Source organism: Suncus etruscus, chromosome 6 (genome assembly GCF_024139225.1).
Source record: "Suncus etruscus isolate mSunEtr1 chromosome 6, mSunEtr1.pri.cur, whole genome shotgun sequence".
In the NCBI taxonomy this organism is placed as follows: domain Eukaryota; kingdom Metazoa; phylum Chordata; class Mammalia; order Eulipotyphla; family Soricidae; genus Suncus; species Suncus etruscus.
Window position 1 is genome coordinate 57,829,871 of NC_064853.1, and position 20,800 is coordinate 57,850,670.

The 20,800-nt window shown below is 40.5% G+C and overlaps 1 protein-coding gene and 1 non-coding gene across 2 annotated transcripts in view; both read left to right on the plus strand.

Annotated features, from left to right (window-relative positions):
• Positions 1-19,369, plus strand: part of SLC7A14 (solute carrier family 7 member 14) — a 60,817-nt gene extending 41,448 nt beyond the window's left edge. Inside the window, exon 7 of the mRNA XM_049774447.1 lies at positions 18,965-19,369. Within this exon, the coding sequence (XP_049630404.1) occupies positions 18,965-19,287 (323 nt within the window). The 3' untranslated portion in view covers positions 19,288-19,369. The remainder of the gene's footprint in view (positions 1-18,964) is intronic.
• On the plus strand, positions 5,449-5,662 carry LOC126012793 (small nucleolar RNA U3). Its single transcript, XR_007497168.1, has one exon. It is a non-coding gene; the product is annotated as a small nucleolar RNA U3 (small nucleolar RNA).
• Positions 19,370-20,800: the final 1,431 nt, after the last annotated feature.

Sequence of the window (20,800 nt, forward strand, 5' to 3'; positions counted from 1 at the left end):
GCATTCTAGCATCAAAAACTTCTTTGAGGTTTGAAGTGTTCTACATATGTTTTCTCAATAAACTTTATAGATTCAGGTCTAATCTCTAATCTCTTTAATCCATTTTGAATTGACTTGTGTAAGGTGTGAGATATAGATCAGTTTTTAATTTCTAACACATGGTTATCCAGTTGTTCCAACACCATTTGTTGGAGACTGTCTTTATTCCATTTCAAATTATTGGCTCCTTTGTCAAAGATTAATTAACCACATAATTGGCAGTATGTCATTGGATAGTCTCTTCTGACCCACTGGCCTGAAAGTTTATCTTTGTTCCAATATCATGCTGTTTTGATTACTATGACTTTATAGTAGAGTTTCAAATCAGGTAATGTGATGCCTCCCGGATTCTTGTTTTTCAATATGGATTTGGCTGTTCTAGGTCTTTATAGTTCCATACAAACTATCATTTATACTTGATTTAAGTCCTTGAAGAATGTTGTCTGAATTTAAATAGAGGGTTCCTGCCCTGTGCTTTGCAAATGAGAGACATTTTAAAAGATCTCTACTCTGCTCCTTGAGTTTGCCATAACCACCCACCTGAAGAGCTCCAGAAGGCACAGTAGAGATCTTCTGAGTGCACACCAGCATAAGTAGGCTGTCCATGAAGGGTGGGGCCTGATTCCTGCCCTGTGCTTTGCAAATGAGAGACTTTTCTGTTCATTTATTTTTTGGCCGCACCCAGCAGTGCTCACACGTTACTCCTGGCTCTGCACTCAGAAATTGCTCCTGGCAGGCATGGGGTACCATATGGGATGCCAGGAATCAAACCGGGGTTCATCCTGTGTTGGCCGCATGCAGGGCAAATACTCTACTGCTGTGCTATCGCTCTGACCCCAATGAGAGGCATTTTAAAAGGCTCCTGCTCTGCTCCATGAGACAGTCATAACCCCCAACCCAGAAGAGCTCCTGAAGGTACAGCAGATATCTCCTAAATGCACACCAGCAGAAGTAAGCTGTCTCTATACACAAAGGGTGGCACCAGAGGAGCACAGCCTCTCTGCTTTGCTTCACAGCCATGCACATCTTCTAGCCAATGAACCCCACCACAGCACGTAGAAAAAATAATCACACATAACTATGACAATGGGGAAACTAATGTAGGCCAATACCATGCATAGGGAATGAAAATGGCAGCTCTGATGACCCAAAAACTGCCAACCACCTATTTAGCCTCTCAGATAAGGAGTTTAGAGAAGAAACAAGGAGAAACCTCATAGAACTCAAAGAAAGCATTGATCAAAGTGAACAAACCACAAATAAGAGAGAATATAAAAATAGAAATCAGAAAGACACAAAATGAAATAACAGGACTGAAATACTTGGTGGGTTAAATGAAAACCTCACTGGAAAGTTTCTCCAACAGAGTAACAGCAGCTGAGGATCAAATCAGTGAGCTAAAAGATGAGATGCAGAACAACTCTCTACAATGGAAGAAATTGGAAAAGAGCCTTAAGGCAAATGAGCAGACAATTAAAAATTACTCAAAGAATATGAACAGATGAAAATATAAGTCTTTGATAAACTCAATAGAAATAATATAAGAATCATTGGAGTCCCAAAGACCCAGGATGAATTTAAATTAGGGATAACATTGAATGCTATATAGAAGTTTAGGTAAGATGGTCATCTTGATAATATTGATTCTTCCAATCCATAAGGAAGGAATATTCTTCCATATTATTAGGTCTTCTTTTATTTCTTTCTTAAGTATTTTGAAGTTTTCATTGTATATGTCTCTCACCTCTCATGTTAGGTAACAATCCCGTATTCAATTCTGGTGTTTCTTCTCCCCACATGGGTACCTCTGAGAAGAATTTCTCTTTTTATTCTCCTTGCCTTCCTTGTTTTGTTGTCTTTGTTATTGTTTCAGTGACTGGGGGTCACACACTTTCTTGTCTCCAGAAATCCCCAATAGCAGTGCCACTGAATTGCATTCAGCATGTGGTAGAGTATCAAAGAATGAAACTTGAGGACTCATGTCGCCAAGTCAGGTGCTTTGGGTCCCCGGACCTTCTTAACTGTTCAAAATGTTTGATTCCACGCAGGGGTCTCAAACTCAATTTACCTGGGGGCCACAGGAGGCAAAGTCGGGGTGATCCTTGAGTGCAAAGTCAATAGTAAGCCTGAACATTGGGGGGTGTGACCCAAACAACTAAAACAAAACAAAACAAAACAAAAAAGATTCCTCTAGGGCAGGGCCACAAAATGTACGGAGGGCTGTTTGCGGCCCGCGGGCCACGAGTTTGAGACCCCTGGTAGAGCAACACAACATCAGAGCGGCTTTCAAGACCAACTGTGTAGTACAACCTGTACAGAACCTGTACAGTAACACAAGGTCCTGCCCTTAGTATAAAGCTCTGCTACTATATTCTTGAATTTTAAACAGATCTGGTTAAAACGCCTCATTTTGGGGCCGGAGCTTTGGCACAAGTGGTAGGGTGTCCACCTCGCACGTATTAACCTAGGTCGGACCTGCAGTTCAATACCCTGGCCTCCCATATTGTACCCCAAGCCAGGAGTGATTTCTGAGCACATAGCCAGGAGTAACCCTTGAGTGTTACCGGATGTAGGCCAAAAACCAAACACACACACACACACACACACCAATCAAAGAAGCAAACAACAAACAAACCCACTTTTTTACACAGGAGCCTACCTGTTACTACCAGTTACATAGCATGCCCTTTATGATGCCTACAGATTCTGGAACACTAAGGCAATTTTGCACATGAGACAATGTGTCAAGGGTCCTTGATCTTGGAGTCAAATAGCCCTGGGCACCAATAACTTGTAGAAACTGAACTCCTCACTTTGTTTTGCAAAATTGGGCTGTTTCCTTAACTTCTTTAAACCTCAGTTAACTTCTCTGTACAAATGAAGAAAATTAAATAAGCCTGGTTCTGGTTGATGCTTGGGAATTAAATAAAAATAAATATTAGGGGAAATAATTAGGAGTATTTCTTTTTTTGCTTTTCTTTTTAAAATCTAAAATTATTCATTGTTTCCCAACCTAGCTATCACTTGTTCAAGTACAATGTGAACCTAGTCAAAATCAAACTACCCTCTCAGTTATCAGGCAAGAGGAAACTCCCAGCAAGCCTTTTGTAATCTGCTGATAGAACAAACTTGAAGCTTCTTCCAGAAACTGCTACTCCCTGCATGCAGGGATGCCTCCCTGCAGCTGAGGGCCACAGAAAGCAAAAGATCCAGCACTTTAACAAGGACAATACCGCATGCTGTTCCTTTGCCACTGTGATCTTTGAAGACCTATATGATGTGGTTTTTTCTAGAACAGATTCTCAACCTTATCTGCTCATCAGAACCACCTGAATTCCTTTGGGAATAATTTAGGCTCAGGATCCACAACAGAGATTTCCTAATTATGCCTGATTTGACTGAGCATTAAGAATTTTTAAGTTCTGGGCCCGGAGAGATAGCACAGGGGCGTTTGCCTTGCAAGCAGCCGATCCAGGACCAAAGGTGGTTGGTTCGAATCCCGGTGTCCCATATAGTCCCCCTGTGCCTGCCAGGAGCTATTTCTGAGCAGACAGCCAGGAGTAACCCCTGAGCACCTCCGGGTGTGGCCCAAAAACAAAAACAAAAACAAAAAAAATAAGTACGTCAGGTAGTTCTGAGGCATGTTCAGATTTGAAAGCTCCTGATCGAGAAAAAACATTAAGTTGATATTTGCTAGTGAGACAGATATTTTAATTACTAAGACATTTAACAATTAACAACTGTTCATTTCAAAAACAAATATTTACATATATAGAACATTTATCCTACAACCCCAAGATGGATTATAAATATTAAAATTTTTTTAATTTTTTTTTTTTTTAGTTTTTGGGCCATAACCAGTGGTGCTCAGGGGTTAATCCAGGCTCTGCACTCATAAATTGTTCATGGCAGGATTGGGAGACCTTATGGGATGCCAGGAATCGAACCTGGGTCTGTCCTGGATTGGCAGTGTACAAGGCAAAAGCCTACTGCTGTGTTATTACTTCAACCCCTTAAATATTTAAGTATCTTATAGAATAAATAAGTACCTCATCTCTAAACATCTAAGCCTCACAAATGTCAGGTTTTTCTTCTTCACCTCTCTATAAAATTATAGGTTCCCTAGGAAGAACAGTAGAGATATTTTTAAATGCAGCTTCTTATGAAACACCAAATACTTTTTGAAAGAAGATGTACATGGATGATGATGAGTCATAACTTAGTAATCATCCTAGACACATATTTTTATCCAATCTTCTCTAAATGAATCTTAATTACAGCATTTTTTGTTGAAATGTTTTGTGAAGTGTTTGACCTTCAAAAGGAACAGGACTTTAAATCATAAGGTACAAGTCTCAACAGGATTTGGGAAACAACTCTTCTTTCTTTTCTTTCAGACAAGAGAAATAATAAAAGTAGCAAATGTTGAATAAGCTCAATAAAAATTAGCACAAAACCTCCTTCACATTCCTGTGCTAAGTCTTAGCTTATGCAGTTTTCAAAAAAGAGTGTCTCAAAGGGTTGGGCAGAGTCATTAAGAAATATGAAACTAAATATATATATGAAACTTGCCGGAAAGATAGCACAGCAGTAGGGCATTTGCTTTGCACACAGCTGACAGTGTCGGACCCCGATTTAACTCTCAGCATCCAATATAGTCCCCCAAGCCTGCCAGGGGCAATTTCTGAGTGCAGAGCCAGGAGTAACCCCTGAGCACTGCTGGGTGTGGCCCAGAAACCAAAAAGAAATATGAAACTAAAAGAGACAAATAAGAACACACACAATGATATTTTCCAGGGCATCTCTTAGACATACTCATGTCTCTGGGCCTTTATTATAAATTGTTACTAGAATTTATTAGAAATCTGTTAAACCAACTCTTTCCTTAAGTTTTCCATAGGAATTTTTTCAATCTCTTTGAAAAAGCAAGTTCTTGTGTATAAATTTTATAAACAAACAGTGATGTGGATACTGGGTCTCATAAATTCTGTATGAAAACATAAACTTTACAAAGAGAGGGCACACTTTAGTCTTTACCTGAGCTATCACCTGAAATCCTGCAGGAAATTGGCCCAAAGCAGCCTCCATGATGAATGAAAGAAGGAAAGAAACTGTGCATTGGGACCAGAGATAGCATGTCTCAAGGGTTGGTTTGCAATATTTTTGTGTGGGGGTTCACACCCAGCAGTGCTCAGAGGTTACTCCTGGCTCTATGCTCAGAAATCTTTCCTGGAAGGATAGGGGGACCATATGGGATGCCGGGATTCAAACCACTGTCCTGCATGCAAGGCAAATGCCCTGCCTCCATGCTATCTCTTCGGCCCCGATTTGCAATATTTTTTTGTAGGCAGGGAATAAAACTACTGGATCCTTCAACCTCAAAGTTCGGCTCAAAAGAGTAAGGAAAAAAAGACTATACTTTCAGGGATCATTTCTATGGTATGTTACTAGAGAAGTTTCTCTGATCGTGTAGAGCACCCGAAGCCACGAGGAGGAGTCAGAGCGTCCTCTCCGGAGCTTGAAGCCGGCTCTTGGTGTCGCTTCTGCGACTGCCTTTTGCCATTGATGATCGTTCTTCCCTTCCTTTGGAAGGGGTAGAGGGAGAGGGTGCAGTCTGAGTGGTTCGGATTATAACTAGTTTTGAAGCTAAGCATTAGTGTGAAAGCAGAGAGAGGTTGCTACATGGGGCAAGTTTCAGAACAGATAGTTTTAGTAGAAAACACTTGGTTAAGCAGTTGGTGAGATTTCTCAACCAGGGTGTTTTTTGTTTTGTTTTTGTTTGTTTGTTTTTCGGAAATGTTGGCACTTTGCTGGGTGTGCAATAACTTCATGCAGGAGGACACACTGGTTCTGTCAATATTTTAGCTCTGAGTACTTTAGTACTGTGGTCCTCTTATTGCAAGTCTATGGGGTCTGTTCTGATTGAAACTAGGCAAGGTTTAAATTTACAGGGCCGGAAGAGAGTAGACACAGCGGTAGGGCATTTGCCTTGCAAGCGACTGACCCGGGAGGGACCTGGTTTGATTCCTGCCATCCCATATGGTCCCCAGCCTGCCAGGGGTGATTTCTGAGTGCACGGCCAGGAGTGGCCCCGGAGTGTGCCAGTGAATCAATGAATCAAAGTTTAAAAAAATTAAATGTTTTCTGTGCACTGGTGATGTTTGTGCCTGTATGACAGAGACTTTATAAACCATTTTGTAACTGGGAAAATAACTTGTATCTACGGTGTTTAAGCAAGTATTTAAAAAAAAAAGTAAGGAAAAGCACAATGGCTGTGATGAGGAGGCAACAAGCAGGAAGCAGAATGGGGTGGTGGGGAGAGGGGATATACAAAAAAGAAAAAAATGCTGCCTGCTGGCACTTGACAGAGTGCTTGACAGAGAAGGGTTCAGTGGGAGAGGGAGGTGGGGAGAACGACTACAACTTTGCACCCATCATTAGATACTGACTCCCCTTCTGAATGATAGAAACAAGAGAGGACCATCTTAGGTGGTTAGCTGGAGAGAGAGAGTGGATAGCCTTGGTCAGACTTGATTCCCTAAGACAGCACTGGGCATCAAGCTCCTTTCCCTCAAGGCTAACTGTATGAGATTCATCTATGTTTTTCTTGCAGTTTCAGTTTGTTCATTGTCCTTGGCATCTAGATACCTTGCATTGTTTCAGTAAACCTTTATAAAACTATCCATTTTAGTGCCTGTGTGCATTTTTTGGTTTGTTCCTAGATTGGGATTGTTACAAATGGAGTACTTTAGAACATTCTGACACATATTTTTGGAGAACATCATGAATTTACTTCCCTTGGGTTTGAAAGTAGAATTACTACCTTGGATTATGGAGTTCTTTTTTAATTAAATTTTTATTTATTTAACATTTGTTCAAAATACAAATTTAAGAGGTACAACTTCATGCATGATTTGTGTTTCTATACACCTACATATATATAGATACCTCACCACATTCATTACCCACTGATTATCATTCACTATTATCAGATTGACTCCTATTTTTTTCTCCTACTCCTACTCCTATTCTCAAGTAACAACCATATATTTTTGAGCCTAAGAATAATTTTATGTGCTTCTTCGATGGGTGGAACTGCACAGTATTTATCTTTTATTCCCCAATTTAATTCACTTATCATGGATTACTAGATTATTTAATATTATTTAATAAGATTTCATTCTTTTTCATGGGCCTTATACCCCTCAAAAAATTATCAATCCCTAGCACCACTTCATAGAAGAAAAATTGAGGCATAAATTTGCCTTTGTGTTATATCAGTTGTTGGGCCAAGGAGAGAATCTCCTCTCTCCCAATTCCATCCTAAACCTGCTCTTTTGGTCATATCATCTTAAACAAAATTGTCGTTACAACCCACAGAGTTTATGCTGGTGTACTTTTAAATAGTCAGGAAAAGCTAGAGTTAATATGGACTATGGTGGGTCAAGAGGAGACTGTCTCATTATTTTCTAGTCTTCTCTGGATTGGCAAATGTCTGTTTTGGAAAAATTATCTCAAAGTAGTGAAAATAAAGGTCTCTGGGCATAACAAAGTGGCTCAGTTATCTGTAGCTGGCAGGGCTTCCTGCTGGAAAGTGCACCCCAGGAAAGTAAAGCTCCACCCAGTCTGAGGTCAGGTGTCTCCATCCCCTACCTGAGCACAGAGCTGCCCTCTGAGGCCAAGCAGCTCCTCAAAGACTACAGAGATCAAGTCCTACTGCTCAACTTGATGGTGCCCATTAAGTCAGAAAGTTGCTGTCAGGATCTGCCACTAGGCCAGGTAGCCTCTTTTCAGAGTTGAGTTTCTGTTCTGGATTTTCTCCTGTAGGATCCAGGAGTTCTACCCCACCCCTGACCATTTGCTTAATGTACACAGGATGGATCAACACAAGTTAAGTAGATGTTGGCCAGCTGATGCAGCATCTGAAGGCAGGCTTGACATGCAGAAATCATAGGGGGTGGGGGTGGGGGCTGAAGGGCCAGGCACCCTGGGTTAGTGTTCCAGCATGAGGTTTGTAACTGCACCATTCTTGATTTCTCTGGGATGAAGAACATGAACAAGAAAGTGCTTTGTTTGTTTGTTTGTTTGTGTCAGGGCCACACCCAGTGATGCTCAGGGGTTACTCCTCCCTCATGAATCACCCCTGCATTCCTGTCAGTGCTCAGGGGAACAATATGGGATGCCAGAGATCAAACCCAGGTCAGCTGCATGCAAGACAAATGCCCCACGTGCTACAGTGTCTACTCTAGTCCCTGAAGTGCTTTTTTGTAAAGGGCTTTTAAGCTCAAAAAGCATCTATTAGATAGAGTACTTTTGATCGCTAAACGCATGATTTCTCATCCTGTGAGGGAACTTTTAACAGGCAAATTCTGTCAAGGAACTTCTGTCTAGAAAAGACAGAAGACTCTATTTGGTTTTTTCCCATTCCCTGCAAATAGCCTTTAATGAAAATCATTGCCACTACCTTTTATTTTATTTATTTCTGAACAAATAAGTTATTTTATAATGTATAATTACTATTTATAATTAATTATAAATATTAATTTATTTATATTAATCACTTAATTTAGTAAGTGATTAATTTATAAATTAATTATATTTTTCTTTCTTTTTTGTTTTTTGTTTTTGGTTCACACCCAGTGATGCTCAGGGGTCACTCCTGGATCTGCACTCAGAAATCGCCCCTGGCAGGCTCAGGGGACCATATGGGGTGCTGGGAATAGAACCACCCTGGGTCCTGAGTCTGCTGTGTGCAAGACAAACACCCCACTGCTCTCTTTTTTTGTTTGTTTTTGTTTTTTGGGCCACACCCGTTTGATGCTCAGGGGTTACTCCTGACTATGAGCTCAGAAATCGCTCCTGGCTTGGGGGGACCATATGGGACGCCAGAAGATGGAATCGAGGTCCGTCCTACGCTAGCGCTTACAAGGCAGACACCTTACTCTAGCGCCACCTCTCTGGCCCCGCACTTGTATTTTTTTTTTTTATTACAAACATAAAATGTGCATTCAGGAGCCAGAGAGATAGTACGTGGGTGAGTGAGAGCTTGACTTGAACATGGTTGACCCTGGTTCGTCCCCAGCACTTATAGGTTCCCATGAGCACCACCTGTAGTGATCCCTGATCAGAGAGCCAGGAGTAACCCGTAAGCTCAGCTGAGTATGATCCAAAAAATAAACAAACAAACAGAAGAAAATATGTATAACTTATAAAGCAATGAATCTAAGTTTTCAAAAAGCAATAAAATACAGTATGTAAATACAATAAATAGCATTGTTTATCACTGACCATCTTATTTGGAGGCTATTTTCAAATGGCTTCTGACTAATGCCAAAAGTCAAATTTGTTCTCAAAAATTAAACTTTTTATTTTTTTTATTATTTTTTCATTTAAACAACTTTATTACATACATGATTGTGTTTGGGTTTCAGTCATGTAAAGAACACCACCCATCACCAATGCAACATTCCCATCACCAATGTCCCAAATCTCCCTCCTACCCACCCAACACCCACCTGTACTCTAGACAGGCTTTCAAATCTCCCTCGTACATTCTCATTATTAGGATAGTTCAAAATGTAGTTATTTCTTTAACTAAACTCATCACTCTTTGTGGTGAGCTTTATGAGGTGATCTATTACTTTCAGCTCTTTTCCTTTCATGTCTGAACGTTGTTATTGTAAGAATGTCTTTCATTTTTCTTAAAACCCATAGATGAGTGAGACCATTCTGCATTTTTCTCTCTCTCTGACATATTTCACTCAGCATAATAGATTCCATGTACATCCATGTATAGGAGAATTTCATGACTTCATCTCTCCTGACACCTGCATAATATTCCATTGTGTATATGGACCACTGTTTCTTTAGCCATTCATCTGTTGAAGGGTATCTTGGCTGTTTCCAGAGTCTTGCTATGGTAAATAGTGCTGCAATGAATATTGGCATAAGAAAGGGATTTTTGTATTGTATTTTTGTATTTCTAGGGTATATTCCTAGGAGTGGTATAGCTGGGTCATATGGGAGCTCGAGTTCCAGTTTTTGGAAGAATCTCCATATTGCTTTCCATAAAGGTTGAACTAGACGGCATTCCCACCAGCAGTGGATAAGAGTTCCTTTCTCTCCACATCCCTGCCAACACTGTTTATTCTCTTTCTTTGTGATGTGTGCCAATCTCTGGGGTGTGAGGTGGTACCTCATAGTTGTTTTGATTTGCACCTCCCTGATGATTAGTGATGTGGAGCATTTTCTCATGTGTCTTTTGGCCATTTGTATTTCTTCTTTGTCAAAGTGTCTGTCCATTTCTTCTCCCCATTTTTTGATGGGATTAGATTTTTTTCTTGTAAATTTCTGTCAGTGTCTTGTATATTTTGGAGATTAGCCCCTTGTCTGATGAGTATTGAGTGAATAGGTTCTCCCACTCAGTGGGGGGCTCTTGTATCCCGGGCACTATTTCTTTTGAGGTGCAGAAGCTTCTCAGTTTAATATATTCCCATCTGTTAATCTCTGCTTTCACTTGCTTGGAGAGTGCAGTTTCCTCTTTGAAGATGACTTTAGTCTCAATGTCCTGGAGTGTTTTACCTTTGTGTTGTTCTATATATTTTATGGTTTTGGGTCTGATATAGAGGTCTTTCATCCATTTGGATTTAACCTTCATACATGATGTTAGCTGGGGGTCTAAGTTCAATTTTTTGCAAGTGGCTAGCCAGTTGTGCCAACACCACCGCTTTCTTTGCTCCATTTAGGATTTCTTGCTCCTTTATCGAAAATTAGGTGATTGTATTTTTGGGAAACATTCTCAGAGTATTCAAGCCTATTCCACTGATCTGAGGGCCTGTCTTTATTCCAATACCATGCTGTTTTGATAACTATTGCTTTGTAGTACAGTTTAAAGTTGGGGAAAGTAATTCCTCCCATATTCTTTTTCCCAATGATTGCTTTAGCTATTCTAGAAGGTTTATTGTTTCATATCAATTTCAAGAGTGCCTGGTCCACTTCTTTGAAGAATGTCATGGGTATCTTTAGAGGGATCAAATTAAATCTGTACAATGCTTTGGGGAATATTGCCATTTTAATTATGTTAATCCTGCTAATCCATGAGCAGGGTATGTGCTTCCATTTCCGTGTGTCCTCTCTTATTTCTTGGAGCAGAGTTTTATAGTTTTCTTTGTATAGGTCCTTCACATTTTTAGTCAAGTTGATTCCAAGATATTTGAGTTTGTGTGGCACTATTGTGAATGGGGTTATTTTCTTAATGTCCATTTCTAACTTATTACTATTGGTGTATAGAAAGGCCATTGATTTTTGTGTGTTAATTTTGTAGCCTGCCACCTTGCTATATGAGTTTATTGTTTCTAGAAGCTTTTTCGTAGAGACTAGGGTTTTCTAGGTAGAATATGATGTCATCTGCAAACAGCGAGAGCTTGACTTCTTGCTTTCCTATCTGGATTCCCTTGATATCTTTTTCTTGCCTAATCGCTATAGCAAGTACTTTCAGTGCTATGTTGAATAGGAGTGTTGAGAGAGGACAGCCTTGTCTTGTGCCAGAATTTAGAGGAAAGGCTTTCAGTTTTTCTCCCTTGAGGACAATATTTGCCTCTGGCTTGTGGTAGATGGCCTTAATTATATTGAGAAAGGTTCCTTCCATTCCCATCTTGCTGAGAGTTTTGATAAAGAATGGATGTTGGACCTTATCAAATGCTTTCTCTGCGTCTATTGATATGATCATGTGATTTCTATTTTTCTTGTTGTTGATGTTGTGTATTATGTTGATAGATTTATGGATGTTAAACCAGCCTTGCATTCCTGGGATGAAACCTACTTAATCGTAGTGGATGAACTTCTTAATGAGGCATTGAATCCTATTTGCCAGGATTTTGTTGAGGATCTTTGCATCTGTATTCATCAGTGATAATTGGTCTGTAATTTTCTTTTTTGGTAGCATCTCTGTCTGGTTTAGGTATCAAGGTGATGTTGTCTTCATAAAAGCTATTTGGAAGTGTTCCTGTTTTTTCATTTTCATGAATGAGTCTTGCCAGAATTGGTAGAAGTTTCTCTTGAAAGGTTTGAAAAAATCCATTAGTAAATCAATCTGGGCCTGGACTTTTGTTTTTGGGCAGACATTTAATTACTGTCTTAATTTCCTCAATAGTGATGGGGGTGTTTAGATATGCTACATCCTCTTCATTCAACTGTGGAAGATTATAAGAGTTCAAAAATTTATCCATTTCTTCCAGGTTTTCATTTTTAGTGGCATAGAGTTTCTCAAAGTAGTTTCTGATTACCCTTTGGATCTCTACCATATTAGTAGTGATCTCTCCTTTTTCAGTCCTAATACGAGTTATCAAGTTTCTCTCTCTTTCTTTGTTAGTTTTGCCAGTGGTCTATCAATCTTGTTTATTTTTTTAAAGAACCAACTTCTGCTTTTGTTGATCTTTTGGATTGTTTTTTGGGTTTCCACTTCATTGATTTCTGCTCTCAGCTTTGTTATTTCCTTCTGTCTCCCTATTTTGGGGTCCTTTTGTTGAGTCCTTTCTAATTCTATGAGCTGCGTCATTAAGCTATTCAGGTATGCCCCTTCTTCTTTCCTGATGTGTGCTTGCAAAGCTATAAATTTTCCTCTCAGTACCGCTTTTGCTGTGTCCCATAGGTTCTGATAGTTTGTGTCTCCATTGTCATTTGTTTCTAGGAAGGTTTTGATTTCCTCTTTGATTTCATCTCGGACCCACTGGTTATTCAGAATTAGGCTGTTTAACTTCGAGGTATTAAAGTTTTTCTTTAGTGTCCCTTTGTAGTTCACATATAATTTCAAGGCCTTGTGGTCAGCGAAGGTAGCCTGCAAAATTTCTATCCTCTTGACATTATGGAGGTATGTTTTATGTGCTAGAATGTCCCATGTACATTAGAGAAGAATGTGTATCCAGGCTTCTGGGGGTGGAGTGTCCTGTATATATCTACTAGGCCTCTATCTTCCATTTCTCTTTTCAGGTCTAGTATATTCTTATTGGGTTTCAGTCTGGTTGACCTGTCAAGTGTTAACAATGCCGTGTTGAGGTCTACCACAATTATTGTGGTGTTATTAATATTATTTTTTAGATTTGTCAACAATTTTATTAAATATTTTGCTGGCCCTTCATTCGGTGCATATATGTTTAGGAGAGTTATTTCTTCCTGCTGTATGTATCCCTTGATTAATACAAAATGTCCATCTTTTTGTCCCTTACAACTTTCCTAAGTATAAAGTTTGCATCATCTGATATTAGTATGGCCACTCCAGCTTTTTTATGGGTGTTGTTTGCTTGGATGATTTTCCTCCAGCCTTTTATTTTGAGTCTATGTTTGTTCTGACTATTCAGGTGCGTTTCTTGTAGGCAGCAGAAGGTTGGATTGAGTTTTTTGATCCATTTAGCCACTCTGTGTCTCTTAACTGGTGCGTTTAGTCCATTGACATTGAGAGAAAGAATTGTCCTGGGAGTTGGTGCCATCTTTATATCGAAGTTTGGTGTGTCTGTTGATCAGTCTTGTCTTAAAGTAGGCCGTTCAGTTTTTCTTTTAAGAATGGTTTTGAGTCTGTAAAGTTTCTGAGCTGTTGTTTGTCTATGAAACCATGTATTGTTCCTTCAAACCTGAAAGTGAGTTTTGCTGGGTGCAGTATTCTAGGCGAAGCATTTATTTCATTGAGTTTTGTCACTATGTCCCACCACTGCCCTCTGGCCTTGAGTGTTTCCAGGGTGACAGGTCTGCAGTAAATCTCAAGGATGTTCCCTTGAATGTAATTTCTCTTTTCAATCTTACTGCTTTCAGAATTCTGTCTCTATCTGTGGGCTTCGTCATTGTAACTAGGATGTGTCTTGGGGTGTTTTTTCTGGGGTCTCTTTTAGTTGGTACTCTTTGGGCATGCAGGATTTGATCGCATGTATTCATTAGCTCTGATAGTTTGTCTTTAATGATGTTCTTGACCGTTGACTCTTCCTGGAGATTTTCTTTCTGGGTCTCTGGGACTCCAGTGATTCTTAAGTTGTTTCTGTTGAGCTTATCATAGACTTCTATTTTCATCTGTTCCCATTCTTTGAGTAATTTTTCCATTTTTTGATCATTTGCTTTAAGGCTTTTTTCCAATTTCTTCTGCTGTATGGAATTGTTATTCACCTCATCTTCCAGTGTACTAATTATATCCTCAGCTGCTGTTAACCCATGGGAAAGCTCAACCATGTTTTTCTTCAATTCATCTACTGAATATTTTCAGACCTGTTATTTGACCTAAAATTTCAGTTTGGAGTTTTCTAATTTCTATCTTCATATTCTCTTGATTCTTATTAGTGTTCTCTTCTATACTTTCTTTGAGTTCTTTGAACATCTTCCATATTGCGACTCTAAAACTCCTTATCTGAGAGACTGATTAGTTGTTTGGTCATGTTCAAGTCATCAGAGTTGCCATCGTCATTCTCTATGTCTGGCACTGGCCTGCATTGTTTCCCCATTGTCACACTTGTATTGTGGGTTTTTCTACATGTTGTGGTTATATTCATTGGCTAAATGATGTGCGCGGCCAGGAACCAAAGTGGAGCAGCCGTGCTCCTCTGGCTCCACCCTTTCTGGGCTTGTAAACTCACCTCCAGGGACGGCTCCAGGGGAAGGCGAGCCATCCTCAGATGAGCCACACACAGGATGAAATCAGGCTGAAAATGGAGCACAGCACAGAATACAGGCAGATAGGGGTGCTGGCATCTGAGTTCCAGCAGAGTTCAGTGGTTTCCCCTTTCTGGGCGTGTAAGCTCAGCTCCAGGGAAGGCTTTAGGGAAGGCGAGCCTTCCACAGATGAGCCACACACAGGTAAAATCAGGCCAAAATGGAGCACAGCACAGAAGACAGGCAGATAGGGGTGCTGGCATCTGAGTTCCAGCAGAGTTCAGCGGCTTCCCCTTTCTGGGCTTGTAAACTCACCTCCAGGGAAAGCTCTAGGGAAGGTGAGCCGTCCACAGATGAGCCACACACAGGATGAAATCAGGCCGATAATGGAGCACAGCACAGAAGACAGGCAGATAGGGGTGCTGGCATCAGAGTTCAGCAGACTTCAGCCTCCAGCACGGTTCTTAGTGTGATTTTTTCTTCTTGTTTCAATGTTTCCTTAGAAAGAGCGCACAGCCGTGTAGCGAAGCGGAGCAGCCATGCTCTGCTGGAGCCTCTTTTCGGCCCATTCCCAAGAGGTTCATGCGACAGGATAGGAGACAGGCACACACAGGCAGCACTCACAATTTCTCACGGTTGGGCCCCACTCAAACTTTTTCATCTGTAAGAATTTATGCCAGAATTTGATGCCAGTCCCAGAGACAATTTAAATAATATTTCCTCAAAACTATTTTGAACAACAAGAGCATCATTGGTATAAGAACTTATTTTTATACTGTGATGTTTCCCCACATGCCTGATAGATGGGGAAATTTTAAATTTTTTGGCCTTTAATATTCCTATAGCTATCAGATACTATTAAAAAAGCTACTGATAGGGGCCCGGAGAGATAGCACAGCGGCGTTTGTCTTGCAAGCAGCCGATCCAGGACCAAAGGTGGTTGGTTCGAATCCCGGTGTCCCATATGGTCCCCCGTGCCTGCCAGGAGCTATTTCTGAGCAGACAGTGATAGTTTATAGATGTGGTAATATTAAGTTATGGTTATTTTTGTTTTGGATTTTGTTTTGTTTGGGGACCATACTCAGCATTGCTCCAGGCTTATTCCTGGCTCTGTGCTCAGGGTACAAAGCATGCATTCTACCAGCTGTACTACCTCTATAGCCCCTAAATTATGTTTTTCATTAGTCTATTTTAGATATACATACTGAAATATATACAGATGAAACATTATAAAAAGGATTAGTTACAAAGTAATGTAAAGAAAGGGCCCAGGAGAGGATGCAAGAAAAATTCGGGCATGTGTATAGTAACTGTGCTAGTCTCTCAACTTTTATATAGAAAAAGATAATAATTTATATAGATATATAATTTATATAGAAAAAGATAGATCATTTAAAATTATCCAAAAATAAAGTGAAGCAAAATCTTACTTAGTCTGTAGTTCATATCCACTCTGTGTAAAGGGGGAAATAGCATGGCTTCTGGCATGGATAGTCTAAAGGTCACCAGTCTAACCTTTAACAATATTACTGTGAATAATCATTCTTTTGCCCAAGACTTCAGTTTCTTGCCCATGAAATGCACAGAATCACACACACACACACACACACACACACACACACACACACACACACACACACACACACACACCTCTTCCAGAATTCTAAACAAAATCACATTTGTTTAACATCCCTCACTCCTTGGTTGAAAATGTACTCCAATTCCTCATTATAGGATCTCAGCACCCCAAGGTGTTGTGTGAAGTTTAGATGATTCAGGATTCCCAGAAACCCCACAGATAGTTCAGAAACTACCTCATGCTTGGTTCCCTCAGCCAACTGCAAAAATCAGAAGAAACAAAACACCCTGTTTCCACACAGGAGGCTTTTAGCAAGCAGCTCTGTTTACAGCTCCAACACAAAGCCCTTGTTTATGTGTGACAGATGGTAGGACATGTCTCTCTCTCTCTCCCCCCTCTGTTTCTTTTGTCCCCTACCTCCATTCCTCACCCCTTCTCTGCCTCACACCACTTTCCTGAATTGACCAGAAGGTCAGAGCAAAAAAGAAATGCAGAAGAATCCCCAAGAGCTGGAATAATGCCTTTACCCAAGCAGACTATTTATTACATTGGATAGCAGTTATAGTCACCTCTTGATTTCCAACAGCACTCATACTGAAAATGTAGTTTTTGAAAACTAAGTGACATTTCTTTGTACTAGAAGTAGCTCAAAGTCAATGGTTAAAATATCAATGAGTATCTATATGGCAGGTCTCCATGGGCAGCTTTTAGAAATACCCAGAGATCTTGGATATACACACACATACACACACACACACACACACACACACACACACACACACACACACACACACACCAGGAGTTTCCTCCAGGGTCAAAGAACTAGTGTATGTCTAACCTCTTCCTACATAAACAGGGTCTAGAAATCAGTTTGGGGTGGGATGTAGAGGAAGTGTGATGGATGCAATTCACACCCCCTTTTCTTCATACCTATGAGATGCCCCTTCAGCATCTTTCAGGTAGGGCCATCTTTCCCAGTCTCTGATGTTTTTTCTCTAAGAAGACATACTCAAACAGATGGGTGATCTATAGTTTTTTTTCAGCTCTAACTCTCTATGAGGGATCACCCCTGCCCCTTCATGAATTCCCATAACTATCAATATCCTTGAACCTCAATACCTCATGGGGTCAGGATAAAGCCTGTCAGAATAAATGTCAAATTTGGGGCCAAGAGATAGTATAGCAGGTAGGGTGCTTGCTATACATGCAGCTGACCCATATTTGATTCCTAGCATCCCATATGGTCCCTGTGTCCACCAGGGGAGATTCCTGAGTGTAGAGCCTGGGCCATGGTTGGGTGTGACCCAAAACCAAAAATATAAATAAATGATAAACCAATATTTCAATGATAAACTTAGTAGAGGCAGAGGAGAGGAGCTTTAGAGGCAAGTTAAAAGAGGAAATAAAGGGGCCGGAGAGATAGCATGGAGGTAGAGCATTTGCCTTCCATGCAGAAGGATGGTGATTCAAATCCCTGCATCCCATATGGTCCCCGAGCCTGCCAGGGGCGATTTCTGAGCATTGAGTGAGGAGGAACCCCTGAGCAAAGCCCAGTATGACCCAAACACCAAAAAAAAAAAGAGGAAAAAATGTCATTAAATTCAATAAGTAATAAACTTGCTTATAAATGGCTATGAAAAAGGGATCAAAGAGGGAAATTTATGTGTATGTGTACATACATATATAGCAGGAAATGAAGCAAAATTTTGTGCCTGCCTGGTTTTTTTAAAAGGCAAAAAGAGGGGTATTCCTGGATCTGAAATTATTCTGAGTTATCAAACATTAGAAACATCCTCAAAGAAGTGGCATTCAGGTCCCTTTAAAAGAGATTCCATTTGATGTCTTGTTCTTTACAAGGATAATAACTGTCTCCCTTGACTACCCAAGTCCAGACAAGAAACACACTTCAGAAAAAATAAAGCAGCTATTTGAGATGCAATAGCTACATCTGCAAATGATTAACTCTAGGATTTATTACCAATTAAGACAATAAATCTCTGCTGACTTTGGCTTCTGGAAAGTTTATTTCACTGGGGGGATTGAGGAAGGAACAAAGAGATCATCTGAGACAAAATAGGGAGAACTCTAAACTTAGAAAGACCACTTCCGAGTGGAAACAATAGTACAGCCAGTAAGGCACTTGCCTTGCCTGTCTCTGACCCAGGCTCAATGCCTAGTTTCCCATAGTCAGTTCCTCTGAGCACCACCAGGAGTGATTCCTGAGTATAGATCCAGGTGCAACCCCTAAATAAGAAAAAACAAAAGAAAGTATGGTAATAATACCCAGTGACAATAGAGATGAGAGCTGGAAGGACCAGCCCACAATATAAAGCTTACCACAATCTTTGTGATGAGTGCAGTTAGAGAAATAACTACACTAACAACTATCGTGACAATGGTAGTGAGTGAGAGAAATAGAATGCTTATCTCGAAGACAGGCAGAAGGTGTTGAGGAGGGAGATGGAGGTCATTGGTGGTGGAAGGTTGCACTGGTGAAAGGGGTGTGCTTTTTTATGACCGAAACCCAATTACAAACATGTTTGTAATCATGGTGCTTAAGTAAATATATTAATAAAAAACTAAAAACTGTGCAGACAAAAGAAAACACATCAACAGGGAGCTCAGCTTTCACAATTGAGAATGAACCTCCCCAAGTCCCATGGACCCCAAAACCACTTCTTATTTACTTGTGCCTTCCTCTTCCTTCCCCACCCACAGGTATGCTCATTTACTTTGGGTACGGCATCTGGAACAGCACCCTGGAAATAAGTGCTCGGGAAGAGGTCCTTCACCAAAGCATGTACCAGCGCTATGACGTCGATGACCCCTTCTCAGTGGAAGAGGGTTTCTCTTATGCCACCGAGGGTGAGAGCCAGGAAAACTGGGGTGGGCCATCTGAGGACAAAGGCTTCTATTACCAACAGATGTCAGATGCAAAGGCAAATACCCGGACAAGTAGCAAAGCAAAGAGCAAAAGCAAACACAAACAGAACTCAGAGACCCTGATTGCAAATGATGAGTTAGATTACTCTCCAGAGTAAGGGCTCTCTCAAAAGAAAGGCTAGAAATGGTGAATTCTTTTCAGTAACTTAACCTGTGGGCTAGGAGGTGAAAACACTTTTTTGGTTTTCATTTCAAAAATCCTGCCTTCCCCAATGTCAGTTCCTAGTCCTAGTCTGTCATCTGTTCATTTTGTTCTTCAGAATAGTTTGTGGAAGGGTTTAACCTGGGTCCCATTACTGGTCCCCTTATATAAAAATTTAGCAAAAGACAACTAGAAATTTTATCTTGAGTACAACCATCAAACTGAGGGCAACAAATGTTTGGTTGGCCTCTTTCTTTGCTGGTTGAACCTCTTTGCTTCCTATTGAAACCCCAAGAAACAAGGGGCAAACTTGCTGGACCACATTAAGGACCACAGCTCCTCCTGGAGAGATGTCAAAGTAGGTATGTGTGGGCAAGGCAGCAGATCTATCCTGGCAACCTGGAGGGAAAAGCTCTGATCTTAGGGGGCCAAGATCTCTGGGCCAGGAGGGCCGGGTGAAAATTGTAACTTCTTCAGAAAGCAGTTCTTTGTCCCAAAAAGCTCACAGAAACAAATTTATGGAGACACAGCTTCTTTTTATTCAGCAAGGCTATCATAGTCTCCAAACCCTAACTTCAGAATGCAGCAAAGGTCAGGGAGTCTGAGACCATTTCTGAAGTTTTAGCTTCATCATAAAGGAGTCATGCTGACATAAAATATGTTCTAAGAAGCCAGAGCAATAGCACAGCAAGTAGGGTGTTTGCCTTGCATGTGGCTGACCCAGGTTTGATCCCAGCATCTTATATGTTACTCCAAGCCTGCCATGAGTAATTCCTGAGTGCAAAGCCAGGACTAACCTCTGAGCATCTCTGGCTGTGGCCAAAAAATGTGGTAAAAAAACCACCACCAGTGCTCATTTAAATGCCTAGAACAAAAGGAATCATCTGTTGCCAAGAAGGCACTAGCAGAAGTTAATTCTTTGACATGCTTTTTTATCTACCAGAATGGAAGATCTAGTTAATAAGCTGAGAGGGACAAAGCTGAAGCATGACTTCATAGTACTAGTATGTCTTAAAGAAGTAGGCCATTTGTTTCATTGCTGAGATAAAAATCTTTATAAGGATAAGTGAACCAGCACTGAGATAGCATTACAAATTCTATTTCATATTTCTAGATGACAAATTCTGTCATTTTTTTGAGGTATACAATCACTTGGTTGATTGACACTATTCAGAAAACAAAAGTGCTGAAGTGCAGCTACTTAGGTCATTGCATTCCATGAGCTCCCATTTCATTTTCAAACATTCTTCTGTGGAATGACTTACTGATAGACATGTATTTTTAACTGTTAGTTATTTCCCAGAGCAGCTTCACCAAAGCCCAAAGAAATGTCTACCTGGTAAGGTGGAAATCTGGCCCACAAGTGGAACTCCTAGAGGAATGTTGTCACAAACTAGATGGGAATATTTGCAACAAGGGGAAAATATTGTGTCTATAAAGTCTATTCTTGGGTGCCAGGGGTTCCCAGG